This window comes from Hordeum vulgare, chromosome 4H, assembly GCF_904849725.1.
Source record: "Hordeum vulgare subsp. vulgare chromosome 4H, MorexV3_pseudomolecules_assembly, whole genome shotgun sequence".
Taxonomy (NCBI): domain Eukaryota; kingdom Viridiplantae; phylum Streptophyta; class Magnoliopsida; order Poales; family Poaceae; genus Hordeum; species Hordeum vulgare.
The window spans coordinates 515,022,188-515,035,340 of record NC_058521.1 but is presented as its reverse complement, the minus strand read 5'-3'; the positions used below and the strand labels follow the sequence as shown (position 1 = coordinate 515,035,340).

Below are 13,153 nucleotides of genomic sequence, written 5' to 3'. Positions count from 1 at the left end.
CAGTAGACAAAATCATACTACGTACTTATACTAGTCAAAACTGCGTACCAAAAACTGCGGAAAATCAGACGTCTTGCATTTTCAAACCGAGGGAGTATCTTATTTGAAACAAGTTCAGCCTCCTCGACGATTCCGGCTGCGATCCTCACTGCCGTCGTCTATGGAGGGCTAGGCACAACTGCAGTTGAGCCTCCTCGCTGCCGCAACACAACCATGCATGCCGGTGCCATTGCCATTGCCATTGCCATTGCCATTGCCACCGGTCATCCATGAAGACCAAGCCCCCGACCTTCTCGGTCACCACGGCGTCGCAGCTCCACGACGCCATCGACCGCCTCCTCCCGCTGCTCCGCGCCGACGCCGCCCACGCCCCGGCCGCGCGCGCGCTCGCCGCGGCCGCCGCCTCGCTCCCGCCCTCCACGCTGCTCTCCAACCGCCTCCTCCACCTCCTCTCCTCCCACCCGGCCTCCCTCCCCGACGCCCTCGCCCTCCTCCCCTCCATCCCGTGCCCCGACCGCTGCTCCTACAACACCCTCATCGCCGCGCTATCCCGCTCCCCGCGCCACCTCCCCTCCGCGCGCGCTCTGTTCGACCGAATGCCCCACAGGGACCACTTCTCCTGGTCCGCCATCGTCTCCGCCTACTCCCGCCACGGCCGGCCCCTCGACGCGCTCGCGCTCTACCGCCGGATGCAGGAGGAGCCCGGGAACGCCGGCGCCGACAACCAGTTCACCGCGTCCAGCGCGCTCGCCGCGGCCACCGCCGCCCGGTGCGCCCGCGCGGGCAGGGAGCTGCACTGCCACGTGTCGAGGAGGGGGATCGGCGCGGGCGATGCCGTCATGTGGAGCGCGCTCGTGGACATGTACGCCAAGTGCGGCCGGTTGGACGACGCCAGGAGGGTGTTCGACGGGATGCCGGTCCGGGACGTCGTCTCTTGGACGGCGATGGTGGAGAGGTACTTCGACGCCGGGCGCGGCGGGGAGGGATTCAGGCTGTTCCTCCAGATGCTGAGAGCTGGAGGTGTTCGTCCGAATGAGTTCACCTACGCGGGGGTTCTGCGTGCTTGCGCAGGGCTCGCTGTCGAGAGCCTCGGGAGGCAAGTGCATGGTCGAATGTCAAAGAGCAGCATCGGAGACTCGTGCTTTGCAGACAGCGCGCTCCTGCACATGTACTCCAAGTGCGGGGACATGGCCAGTGTGGTGCGTGTATTCGAGGGGATGCCAAAGGCGGACCTGGTGTCGTGGACGGCAATGATCTCTGGCTATGCGCAGAATGGTCAGCCTGAGGAGGCGTTGCGCTACTTCGACATGTTCTTGAGGTCAGGAACCAGGCCTGATCATGTCACGTTCGTTGGCGTTCTCTCTGCTTGTGCTCATGCTGGTCTGGTCGACAAAGGTCTGGAGCTCTTCCATTTGATAGAGGATAAGTATGGCATTGTGCACACCGCTGATCATTATGCTTGTGTGATCGATCTCCTCAGCCGATCGGGCCAGTTTGAACGGGCAGAGGAGATGATCAACAAGATGGCTGTCAAGCCTAACAAGTTCCTATGGGCATCCTTGCTTGGTGGCTGCAGGATTCACAAGAATGTCCGCTTAGCTAGGCGGGCAGCGGAAGCATTGTTCGAAATAGAACCTGAAAATCCTGCGACCTATGTTACTCTAGCTAATATTTATGCATCGGTTGGTCTGTTTGATGAAGTTGAGGGTGTACGAAAGATCATGGAGACAAAGGGCATAACGAAAATGCCGGCCTCAAGTTGGATTGAAGTTGGAAGAAGGGTGCATGTATTTCTGGTCGGTGATAAGTTGCATCCTCAAACTGAAGAAATATATGCACTTCTGAAGAAGCTGTATGCGAAAATGAGGGAAGAAGGTTATGTAGCGGACACCGGATTTGTTCTCCATGATGTCGAAGATGAGCAAAAGGAGCATGACATTAGCTACCACAGCGAACGACTTGCTGTTGCATTTGGGATCATTGCTACTCCAGAGGGTTCCCCTATCAAGATTTTCAAGAATCTGCGGATCTGTGGGGACTGTCACACTGCTATTAAGCTCATATCGCGGATTGCTCAGAGAGAGATCATTGTTAGGGACTCGAATATATTTCATCACTTCAAGAACGGGGTTTGTTCTTGCAGAGACTATTGGTGATCTATGCTGCATATGGTGATAGGTTTGACTTCTGATATTATCCATTTTTTCATGGCTAAAGTCGATGTGCAGCATCTATTGATTTAGCAGCTGGTGTCACATGAGGTTATTGCAATGCCAGGATCCAAGAGATTGTCCTTATCAAGCTGCAACTAGGGAAATGGCCTCCAAATTTTGCAGCTGCGGTACCTTGGACAATGTTTCTGATCTGTTGGAAGGTTAAAGTGTGTACATGTTTGCTTTCTTGTATTAACATATCTTGTAAAGGTGAGCATTTTGTACAACTGCTGGTTTGCAAAAAATGATCAACCAACAAAAATCCTGTCTTTGTTTGGCAAATCAGAAGGAAATTATACTTCATAACGTTGGATTTAATTGCAGAATTGTGGATGCTCAATTTCCCATCTGCAATGGTTCCCTCTTACATAAGCATGGTACCCATAATTATCAGTACATCAGTGTTTTACTGATTGCTTGGAAGGAATAACATGATGCTTTGAAACAGGTACAAGTACTCATTCCATACAAAACCGAACCACCGAAGCGTAAAAAAAAACATCATAAATAAATCACTAGAAGAATTGCAAGAGAAACCCAATTGTAACTCTTTTCTTGAAAACTTGCCGAGGAGGGTAGCTGTCAGTTTAGTCTATACAATGCATGGCCTCGATGAATATGGAATCTGAAAGTACAGAAAGCTTTTTTTACAGTAACTATAACCATCACACATTCTTATATTTGTATCTCATTGCGCAACCAATGTAAACCAGCAAATTTACAAAGCTGATCCCTGCCAGCAACCAAAAAAACCGGTCGAGATGGCCTTCATTCAAGTTATCTGGGATCCATCCTGCATCTCCTCCTTGAGTTGTAAGGTATGACACCAAGGTCAATATGATTGAGCTTAAATAGCTTCCCACCGTGACCGTAACAAGTGCCAATGCAGCACATAAGCTCCTCATGGCATCTGGGGCCTGACCATAGAAGAACTCGACTTGACCTATAGCGGTGAAAACCTCGGCAGCACCAGCAAAGCAATACTGTGGTATTTGCCAAAGAATGCTCATCGGAACAGCAACATTCTCATGAACAAGACCCTCAGTCCTGGCAATCTCTAAGCGCTTCAACTCAACAAGAGCTGCAGATACCATTGTCATAATGGATAGGACTAATCCAATGCCCATTCGCTGTAGCTCAGAGAAACCCTTTTCCCTTCCAGTGAACTTTCTAGCTATGGGTATGAGTATACGGTCATAAATTGGAATCCAGATCATGACACTGATTACGTCGAAAGTTAATAGGGATGCAGGAGGAATATCGAAAGATCCAACCCGTTTGTCAAGAACCATTCCCTGCTCCACGAATACGGAGTTCTGAGCAAATACCCCGCTGAATATGATTGTAGTCGCCCAAACTGGGAACATTCTTACTAGGATCTTCAGTTCTTCCACTTGGGTGACAGTGCATAGCCTCCATGGGTTTGCAGAAAAGTCACTCTTGGCATCAGTAGATGAGATGATAGCAGCCTTGTCAAGGAATCTGTACAAAAGTGAAATGGATGATATTTTTTAACAGTCATACATCAAAGTAGTTTTGCGCTAACGCGAAAGCTACCTACAAAAGTAATACACCGGGAGAAAGACGAGTATCACATTGAAAAAGCAATAGTCCATCTTTATCCTTACACCAGTTGCACTCATTATACACATATTGTTATGTACCCAGTACCCACCATGAACTAGTGCCATACATTTTGGCATGGATGCCCCCTATCCATATTCCTTTTGTTGCATTTAGGTATTCATTTTCCGTTAACCTCAAATTGGAAACTTACTAAAAGGTTGTGTCATTTCAGTGTCTATATTGGTACTGTAAGTAACCTGTGTTGTTTCAAAAATAAATCAACATATGACACCAAAATTAAAGTAAAGGTGCAGAATAAGGATTATTACTCAAGTTCACTTGTGTGCTCCAGCTTTCGGCTTCCCTCTATTGCTGACTTTCGACCATCAACTTCATACAGAAGAGAAGCGTCGAGTGGCAACTCGATATGCCACTTACGGAATGCTGCGACAACAACCTGGCACACTCTTGTAATTGGACTCCCACCGGGTTTCTGAAATCTATACATATTTGAGGCTGAAAAGAAGCTTGCGATAGCCAGTGCCATAAATACAGTAGGAATGGCAAATCCTATTCCCCAACCTGAGTTATCTTGTATCCAAACAATAACAGTGCCTGATAAGAGTGCACCGACATTTATGCAGAAATAGAACCAATTGAAGAAGGAACCCTGCTTTACTCTCTCTGTCGGATCACTGACATCAAATTGGTCAGCTCCAAAGGATGACACACAAGGTTTAATGCCTCCGGTTCCTAGGGCAATCATATAGAGGCCCAGGAAAAATGTGCCATTCTGAAGTAGGCTTGGTTCTGGGCAAACAGATCCTGAACATGAAGGTGGTTGAAGTGCTGGAAGTGATGCTGAAAGCGTTAAACCAGCCAGACCCTTCAGTGAAAAGGGCGACGCATGATTAAAATGGATAATTAAAAATATTGAGATGCACAAATCGATGATTCTTTAAAACCAAACTGAATGTAACAAGACCCACATCTTCATTATATTTGTTGAAAAGTAAAAAAAAGTTTTGTATTCAAATATTCAGTACTCAGAATTGCCAGGTAGAGAGCACTATGGAACAAAGGAGGAATAGAAAGTTTGGGTTGCCTTATCTTATACTTACAATGAAATAAATCGACGAGAAAACAACAATAGTCCAGTACTTTCCCCAATAAGAATCTGCTAGGATGGCTCCAACGAGGGAAGTCAGATAGCATGTCCCTTGCCAAGTGATAACATTTCTTGCAGCTTCAAGATTTCCTTGATGAAGCTTTATCTTCAGATAAGTAACTAGGTTTGTTGCAATTCCGTAGTAGGCCAGACGCTCACAACTCTCAGTTCCTGTCACCAAACTAACATAGTTGGAACTTGCGAAACCTCATCGCTGAACATAAGAAATATGCACAAGAGTCTCCGAAATGTTTTGTACCATTTGACCGGTAGTATTTAGGCTAGTGAAGATTGTTTCGCACCATATACCTCTACATAAAGGTTCCTATTATTGTGGTTTAAATTTCATACTACTATTACTAACAAGCAGCACCGAATAGGTTAGATGTTCAGTCATTCATAAAAATGCATCGAGGGATGTGCTTACTACGGAAAATAGCTCAGCGATATAAAAAAAACCTGTTATAAGAAAATAAGGAAGTCATGACCAAAATTTTGTAAAACCGGCACAGTGAAGCAATCTGATACTCAATTTGATTCTTCTTGAAAACTTTTGGAAAAGCAACTAGCCGAATTGGACCAAGCTGTCCAAACCGTGTATGAACACCCCTATAAGTTACCTAGGATGAAGCAGCATGCTCGCCAATTGCCGGTGGTGCGCCTTGTCGCGGGACGGCCTTTGATGTCAACTGAACCATCGCCTGTGTAAAGACTTGCATCCTGTTAATTAAGAAAACAACAGAATTCAGACCGAACCACCCAAGGACATACCGGGAAAATCGGTAACCAGGCCGCGTCCCATAATTTTCCCAACATGTTCAGTCATAGCAGTGTTTACTGCTGGGCATTTGAAAACAGTGCCGCGCGTCAGTCAGGCAAGCTTTCAGCATCACTGAAGCTAGACCTCAGGCCATGGCTCCCGTGTAACGAAAATTCACTGAAGGATGAGCTGTGGTCTGCCTGTGGCTCTGTGTAACGAAAATTCAGAGAAGAAGAGGGAAGAAATAGCAAAAATTATACCAGGGAAGGAAGAAGGAGCGGCTCCTGATCCCCGTCCCCTTGGACCAGCAGTCTCCTCTCTTCTGCCGCGTCCATGGGGATGGAGGTCTCCGTCGCGGAGATCGAATCGGCAGGAAAAAAAATCAGGAAACTGGGTAGAGGGAGGGAGGGAGGGAGGGAGGGCAGTATTGTATTTGGGCTGGGTTTGACCGCCGACTCCTGCCTGACTCCTCGAGTGCTTAGAGGTTAGAGCTACTACCTTTTCTTTTCCTTTTTCTGAGCGAGCTTAGAGCTACTACTAATACTACTAGTTTTTTAATTTTCAGAAATTTTATTTTCTTAGTTTTTTAGACAATTTTGTTTTTTTAGTGAAGACTAGCTGTTTTTTATGGAGCAAATAGTTTTTTTAAAGCAATTTTGGAGCAAATAGTGAAGACTAGCTGTTTGGTTGGTGCCTGGCCTGGACCTGAAGCCTGGTACGTTGGTGTTCGTTTTGTTAAGGCGGCTGACCCATGTAGCCATGTACTAGGTCATATGCACCGCATGAACCAAACCAGCAGCTCACCCGAAAAGATTGCCTTTGCATAAAAAAACAAATATGAAAAAACCCCAGAGAGATTGTCCTTCTCGTGCTGTTATTAGGGAAATGCCCTCCAAATTTGTACAATGTATCTGCTCTTTTAAAAGATTAAATTATGTGGATGTCTCATTTTTTCATTACCATATCCGCTAAAGGACATGCATTTTTGGCTCTGGGGAGCACATGCTTCCTAATGAACAGTAAAATCAAAATAAATAGTAAATAAATTTTAAAAATTCTTTTTTTTTTGCAGATGTCCATATCAGTGTGGAAAGTGTGCCTGCCAATTTTCATGCCATATGGGATAGCGGTGCTTCGTTGGTGAAAAAAACAAAATTAAGTGTAACATTTGACGTTCGACTTGTTCATTTTACACAAGCCAAATACTTAAGTTTTTCATCTGTAAATTTGCATGTGCCATTTGAGTGTGACAACGAACACATCTTTTTCTTATATTTTTAAAATTTGTAAAATACATTTTTAACATGCATGAGCATATGCTCCCTTCTTTTTTTCATTACCATATCCGCTAAATAGGGACATTTTCTAAGCAGCTGCAAGAAATGGTAAAACAACAGCAATAGAGAATTTATGCTGTATATCTTTGATTTTTGGTTCTGGAGCTTCTCAATTTCTCATTTGCAGTGTTAGCTCTTACATGCACGTGCAACGCGTGATTTCGAGTACAACATGTATTTTCGGACCGCTTTAAGGAATAACAGGATGGTTTTGAACAGGAAAATATTGGATATGCATGTACAGAATTATCTTTGTACAACTCTGGTGTTGCAAATTTCATACAAAACACAATCACCGAAGCAATTTGTCTAAAATACATCACCAGAAGTCTTTTTCTTGAGGACCTGTTGAGAGGGCCAGCTCATGTGATGTCTTAGTCTATAAAATGCACAGCTTTCATGGATATTGGAATCTGAGATTACAAGGACTGATTCCACAGCAGGTATGACCATCACACATTTTTGTGGAGATAAACCATCACACATTCTTATATTTGTATTTCATTGCACAACTGATGTAAACCAGCAAATTCACAAAGCTGACCCCTGCAATCAACCAAAAGAACCGGTCAAGATGGCCTTCGTTCAGGTTATCCGGGATCCATCCAGGATCTCCACCTCGAGTTGTAACGTAAGACACCAAGGTCAATATGAATGAGCTTAAATAGCTCCCTGCTGAGACCGTGACGAGTGCAAATGCAGCACATAAACTTCTCATGGCATCTGGGGCCTGATCATAGAAGAACTCAAGCTGACCTATATTAGTGAAAACCTCGGCAGCGCCAACAAAGAAATACTGCGGTATTTGCCAAAGAATGCTCATCGGAACCGCAGCCTTCTCATGGATAAGACCTTCGGACCTGGCAATCTCCAAGCGCTTCACCTCGACAAAAGCTGCAGACACCATTGCAAAAATGGAAAGCACTAGTCCAATGCCAATCCGTTGTAGCTCTGAGAAACCCTTTTCCCTTCCAGTGAACTTCCTAGCTATAGGTATGAGAACACGGTCATAAAGTGGAACCCAGATCATGACACTGATTACGTCAAAGCTCGAGAGGGACGCAGGAGGAACATTGAAAGACCCAACCCGCTTGTCGAGAACCATTCCCTGCTCTAAGAACATGGAAGAGTTCTGAGCGTACACCGCATTGAATATGATAGTAGTAGCCCAGACCGGGAACATTCTTACTAGGATCTTTAGTTCTTCCACCTGGGTGACCGTGCAAAGCCTCCATGGGTTTGTAAGGAGGTCACTCTTGGCATCAGTAGATGAGATGATGGCAGCCTTGTCAAGGAATCTGTACAAGATAGGTTGATGAAATGTTGCAACAGTTATTATACAGCAGAGATAAGAGTTACAATACAGTGGATAAAAAGAAGTGACAGTCCAACCCTACCCTGAAATCATAGTTATATTACATTTACATTTTTATACTTGTGAGTCAAAGGATGATGGCAGCCTTGTCAAGGAATCTATATGCACATTTTCAGAATGGCTCATGAATACGTATTGCAATATATTAAATCTGCACACATCAGGTCGATCATTATTGATACCAGTAGTAATAATTTTGCTTCTATCATATTATGTACCCAGTACTCACGCGGAACTACTGTGATGCTTATAGCATGATTGCTTGGCTCTGCTCATACTACTTTTGTTGCATATATTTCGTTTCCACAAACATCAAGTTGAAACCTTACTGAAGGACCTTTCCAAAAATAAGCCTTACTGAAGGTTGTCTACAATTCAGTGTGTTCATTAACATCGCAAGTACCTTTTGTTGTTGTATTTAATACATTGACATAAAAGTAAGGGAATGATGCAGTATAAGGAAGATAATTACTCAAGTTCACTTGTGTGCTCTAGCTTTCTGCTTCCATCTATTGCTGAATTTTGATTATCAACTTCATATAAAAGAGCAGTGTCATGTGGCAGTTCAACATGCCACTTACGGAACGCTGCGACAACGACCTGGCACACTCTTGTAAGTGGACTCCCACCAGGTTTCTGAAATCTATACATATCTGAAGCTGAAAAGAAGCTTGCAATAGCCAATGCCATAAATACAGTAGGAATGGCAAATCCTATTCCCCAACCCGAGTTATCTTGTATCCAAACAATAACAGTGCCTGATATGAATGCACCGATATTTATGCAGAAATAGAACCAGTTGAAGAAGGAACCCTGCTTTACTCTCTCTGTCGGATCACTGTCATCAAATTGATCAGCCCCAAAGGATGACACACATGGTTTAATACCTCCGGTCCCTAGGGCAATCATATAGAGACCTAGGAAAAATGTGCCATTTTGAAGTAAGCTTGCTTCTGGACAAACGGTTCCTAAACATGAAGGTGGCTGAAGTGCTGGAAGCGATGCTGAAAGAGTTAAAACAGACAGGCCCTTCAGGGAAAAATGGAACACATGATTAATATGGGTGATTTGAAGATATTGAGATACACGGATTGACGGTTCACTAAAATGAAACTGTATATAACAAGACCGACATGTTCATTATACTTACTGAAAAGTAAAACTATTTTGGCTTCAAATGTTAAAATGCTCAGAAATTACCAAGTTGAATGTGCAACATTGCTTTCTATGCCAGGATGGAGCCTTATGGAACAAAGGAGGTAGACAAAATTTTGGTTAACTTCATCTTGTACTTACGATGAAATAAATTGATGAGAAAACAGCAATAGTCCAGTACTTTCCCCAATAAGAATCTGCTAGGATGGCTCCAATGAGGGGAGACAGATAGCATGTCCCTTGCCAAGTGGTAACATTTCTTGCAGCTTCAAGATTGCCTTGATGAAGCCTTATTTTCAGATAAGTGACTAGGTTTTTTGCAATTCCATAGTAGGCCAGACGCTCACAACACTCATTTCCTGTCACCAGACTAGCATCATTGGAATTTGCCAAACCTCATTGCTGTATATACAAAATATGCACAAGGGTCCCCAAATGCTTTGTACCATATGGCCAATAGTCTTTCAGACGAGCTAAATCTGCCTCGTACGATATACCTCTAAATAAAGAATCTTATAATTTATATAATTCAAATTTCAAGAAAACAGCACAGTATTATACTAACTTACAGGCAGCACCGGATAGTTCAAATGTTTAATCGTCCATAAAAAACATGTATAAGGGATGTGCTTACTAAGGAAAATAGCCTACTAGTACAATAATGATTTGTTACGAGAAAGTAAGGAGTTTTTTCAGTGAACACTTAGCCAAATTTTTGTGGGAGACGCCATCCAACACGGATTTTTGCAAACCAAGTAAAAGGCCAACATAATGAAGAAATTCCACTCAATTGGACTTTTTTAAAGAACTTTGTAAAAATGCAAGCATGGACTATGGTGAGTGCTAACCGGTTTGGACCAAACTGTCCAAACCGTGTATGAACACCCCTATATATATATTACCTAGGATGAAGACGCATGCTCGCCAATTGCCTGTGTCGCGCCTTGTTGCGGGACGGCCTTTGATGTCAACGGACCCATCACCTGTGTAAAGACTTGCATCCTGCTAATTAAGAAATAGCAGCACTCAGGCTCAGTCTTAACCACCCAAGGACATACTGAAAAAGGGGTACCAAGCTGCATCCCTTGATTTACCTAACATGGACAAATACAAGGGATCATATAGCAATTTCGTACTACAGAATTCCTGTGAGAAACATGAACTCCAACTAAGGAGTAAAACATTACTACTACGCATACGAAAAAGTGTTGTGCGTCAGTAAAAAATTTCAGCATCACTGAAACAGAGCTGAGAAGATAGCATTAAATCCCCGTCTTGCTGTCTCCAGTTTCAGTTTGGACCCACCCAAGAGAAGGAAGGATTTATCAGCTCACTCTTGTCTCTCAAGAAAGAAAAAAAAGAAGAGGACGAGCAGATACATACATAGAAGAAAAGTTAAATTCTACAGGCTACAAGCCTACAACTACCTAGGATGAACTGTATACAGTCTGTGCAACGGAGTTTCAGAAAAGAAGAAGAAGAAAAAACCCAGTAGATTTACCTGATCCCCATCCTCTTGGACCAGTAACCTCGTCTCTTGTGCTGCGTCCATGGAGATGGAGGGGGTCCGTCGCGGAGACCGAATCAGCTAATGAAGAGGTGTTAAGCTGGGTTGACTGGAGGAAGTGAGTGCTTAATGTGGTCTTTCGCTGTCAGATCCTTGTGTTTATTTATCACCGTAATGGGCGTAGAAGTCGAGAATATCTCTGTCACTGTCAGCAAGTACAGCTACAGCACGCCATCCCCTTCCGCTGCTCCATCTCTCTCCGAGCCATGGCTGCGTCGCCCCAGACCGCCTAGCTCAGCCACACCGCCATCGGCCGCCGCCGCAGAGCCCCAAACGTGCGCCCGCCCCGTAGGGAGCCGGAGCAGTGTGGTCCAAGTTTTTTTTTTAACCCGGAGCCCCTTTCCATCAGACTCACAATGAAGAGTAACATATGTTACTAGTCTAAGGAGAAGGTAAAACTAATGGTGCCTGGTGATGGTTCAAGTTCATCTCAAGCCGATGATTATCTGTAGGATAAAGAAGAATAACTCACATAATTAAAACCGAGGCAAAATTAAAAACATATACAAGGGATGATCGCAATCCAGATGCAAAAAACACTCTTGCACGTATTGTAAGAGAGACGGGCATGAAATCTCTGAATGTTTCAAGTTGGATAACAAAGAAAAGAGTAACGACACATACAAATTAAAAGGTAACAAAGAAGGTTAAAATTTTGTTAATGTTGTTCGTGATGATAGTTTCGATGATGCTATTATTGTTATTGTTGGATGTGCTGAGACCAATGACGAGCGAGTACTTGACACTACATGTAATTTTTATATGTACCCGCATAGAGATTGGTTTTACTACTTTTGGTTCAACTACTGATGGTGGTTTCGTTTTGGGTTTTGATAACTCATCATGCAAGATTGAAGGCATAGGTTCCATTTGAATCAAGTTGTTTGATGGTACAATCAGAAATTTGGCATATGTTCGATATATTCTAAAGATGAAGAGAAATATATTTTTGTGAGTGCCCTTAATGCAAAGAAAATGTTCTCTTATTGTGATGAAAGGTGATTGAAGTTCGACCAATGGTTCTTATTACCTACGAGGTTCTTCCATTTCGGGTAATGGTACTCCAGCCATTTCAAAGAATTACAATTGTGGTGCTGCTAACCTTTGGCATGTGCGTCTTGGACACATTAGTGAACTTGGTTTGGAAGAGTTAAATAAGAGAAGTCTCCTGGATGAATATGAAACTGGAAAACTAGAATTTTGTGAGCATTGTATTTTAGGCAAGCATAAGAAGGTGAAGTTTAACATTTTGGTTCACACAACTGAAGGTATTGTTGATTATGTGCATTCTGATTTATGGGGACCGTCTCACAGAAAGTCACAAGGTGGTGCTAGTACATGTTGACTATTATTAATGATTGCTCGAGAATTGTACGACCTTATTTCTTAAACATTAAATATCAAGCATGCTTAGCATTGAAGGAGTGAAATATTATGATCGAAAGACAAACTGAAAATAAGGTTAAAATACTTAACACTGATAATAATATGAAATTTGATTCTAAGTTATTTGAGAACTATTGCAAGTCTGAAGGCATTGTCATACATCACACCATTCCTTATACCCCTCAACAAAACGGTGTTGCTGAGCGTGAATAAGACCATTATTTCCAAAGCCCATTGCATGTTATCGAATGTGAATTGCACATGCGTTTTTTGGCTGAGGCCACTTCCATTGATTGTTATCTCATTAATGGGTCACCATCTTTTGCTCTCAATAAGAAAACTAGAACTGAGGTCATGTCTAGTTCTCTTGTTGATTATTCACACGTGATATTGTTAGTTGCACTGCATATGTTCATGTTGATAATGGAAAGTTGGAGCCTAGGGCCATCAAGTGCATATGTCTTGGTTACAAAGCTAGTGTGAAAGGTTTTAAATTATGGAATGAAACATGAAAGGTTATTTTAGCAGAAATGTTATTAGTAATGAATCTGCTGTGTTTCATGATGTTCCGTCTACTAATTTCCTGTTGAGAGTGAGCAACAACCTACTGTTCGGGTGGACCATGT

General features: G+C 43.4%; 3 protein-coding genes across 6 annotated transcripts; 1 reads left to right on the top strand and 2 right to left on the bottom strand.

Annotated features, from left to right (window-relative positions):
- The first annotated feature begins 29 nt into the window (after nucleotides 1–29).
- Nucleotides 30–2,531, top strand: LOC123449213 (pentatricopeptide repeat-containing protein At4g37170). The gene has a single exon (XM_045126351.1). The coding sequence runs from the start codon at nucleotides 270–272 to the stop codon at nucleotides 2,154–2,156; it is 1,887 nt and encodes a 628-aa protein (XP_044982286.1). The 5' UTR covers nucleotides 30–269; the 3' UTR covers nucleotides 2,157–2,531.
- Nucleotides 2,532–2,737: 206 nt separating this feature from the next.
- On the bottom strand, nucleotides 2,738–6,121 carry LOC123449215 (protein NRT1/ PTR FAMILY 8.3-like). Of its 3 annotated transcripts, XM_045126354.1 has the most exons (6): nucleotides 5,968–6,121; nucleotides 5,568–5,667; nucleotides 4,901–5,118; nucleotides 4,119–4,665; nucleotides 3,885–3,964; nucleotides 2,738–3,682 (listed from the first exon to the last, which is right to left on the bottom strand). In XM_045126354.1, exons 1-6 carry the CDS (start codon nucleotides 6,040–6,042, stop codon nucleotides 2,879–2,881), a joined length of 1,824 nt encoding a protein of 607 aa, XP_044982289.1. In that variant the 5' UTR covers nucleotides 6,043–6,121; the 3' UTR covers nucleotides 2,738–2,878. The 3 variants fall into 3 exon arrangements, with proteins under 3 accessions (XP_044982289.1, XP_044982287.1, XP_044982288.1); XM_045126352.1 differs by lacking the exon at nucleotides 3,885–3,964 and having other exon boundaries at nucleotides 2,738–3,695; nucleotides 4,109–4,665; nucleotides 5,968–6,120; XM_045126353.1 differs by lacking the exons at nucleotides 3,885–3,964; nucleotides 5,968–6,121 and adding an exon at nucleotides 5,719–5,934 and having other exon boundaries at nucleotides 2,738–3,695; nucleotides 4,109–4,665; nucleotides 5,568–5,648.
- A 1,129-nt stretch (nucleotides 6,122–7,250) lies between these two features.
- LOC123449212 (protein NRT1/ PTR FAMILY 8.3-like) lies at nucleotides 7,251–11,387 on the bottom strand. 2 transcript variants are annotated; one of them, XM_045126349.1, is made up of 5 exons: nucleotides 11,076–11,387; nucleotides 10,477–10,579; nucleotides 9,716–9,933; nucleotides 8,892–9,448; nucleotides 7,251–8,342 (listed from the first exon to the last, which is right to left on the bottom strand). In XM_045126349.1, exons 1-5 carry the CDS (start codon nucleotides 11,124–11,126, stop codon nucleotides 7,523–7,525), a joined length of 1,749 nt encoding a protein of 582 aa, XP_044982284.1. In that variant the 5' UTR covers nucleotides 11,127–11,387; the 3' UTR covers nucleotides 7,251–7,522. The 2 variants fall into 2 exon arrangements, with proteins under 2 accessions (XP_044982284.1, XP_044982285.1); XM_045126350.1 differs by having other exon boundaries at nucleotides 10,477–10,576; nucleotides 11,076–11,381.
- Nucleotides 11,388–13,153: the final 1,766 nt, after the last annotated feature.

Excerpts from the sequence above, each read along its gene's own strand:
- LOC123449215 (XM_045126354.1), bottom strand. The coding sequence starts at position 6,042 with ATGGACGCGGCAGAAGAGAGGAGACTGCTGGTCCAAGGGGACGGGGAT. Across the intron at positions 5,668-5,967 it reads CGCTCCTTCTTCCTTCCCTG|GATGCAAGTCTTTACACAGG; the intron begins GTATAATTTTTG and ends CTTAATTAACAG. Across the intron at positions 3,683-3,884 it reads ATGGCACTAGTTCATGGTGG|GCTGCTATCATCTCATCTAC; the intron begins GTACTGGGTACA and ends TTCCTTGACAAG.
- LOC123449213 (XM_045126351.1), top strand. The coding sequence starts at position 270 with ATGAAGACCAAGCCCCCGACCTTCTCGGTCACCACGGCGTCGCAGCTC.
- LOC123449212 (XM_045126349.1), bottom strand. The coding sequence starts at position 11,126 with ATGGACGCAGCACAAGAGACGAGGTTACTGGTCCAAGAGGATGGGGAT. Across the intron at positions 10,580-11,075 it reads TCCAAGAGGATGGGGATCAG|CAGGATGCAAGTCTTTACAC; the intron begins GTAAATCTACTG and ends TTTCTTAATTAG. Across the intron at positions 9,934-10,476 it reads AGCATGCGTCTTCATCCTAG|GAAATGAGTGTTGTGAGCGT; the intron begins GTAATATATATA and ends GTCTGGTGACAG.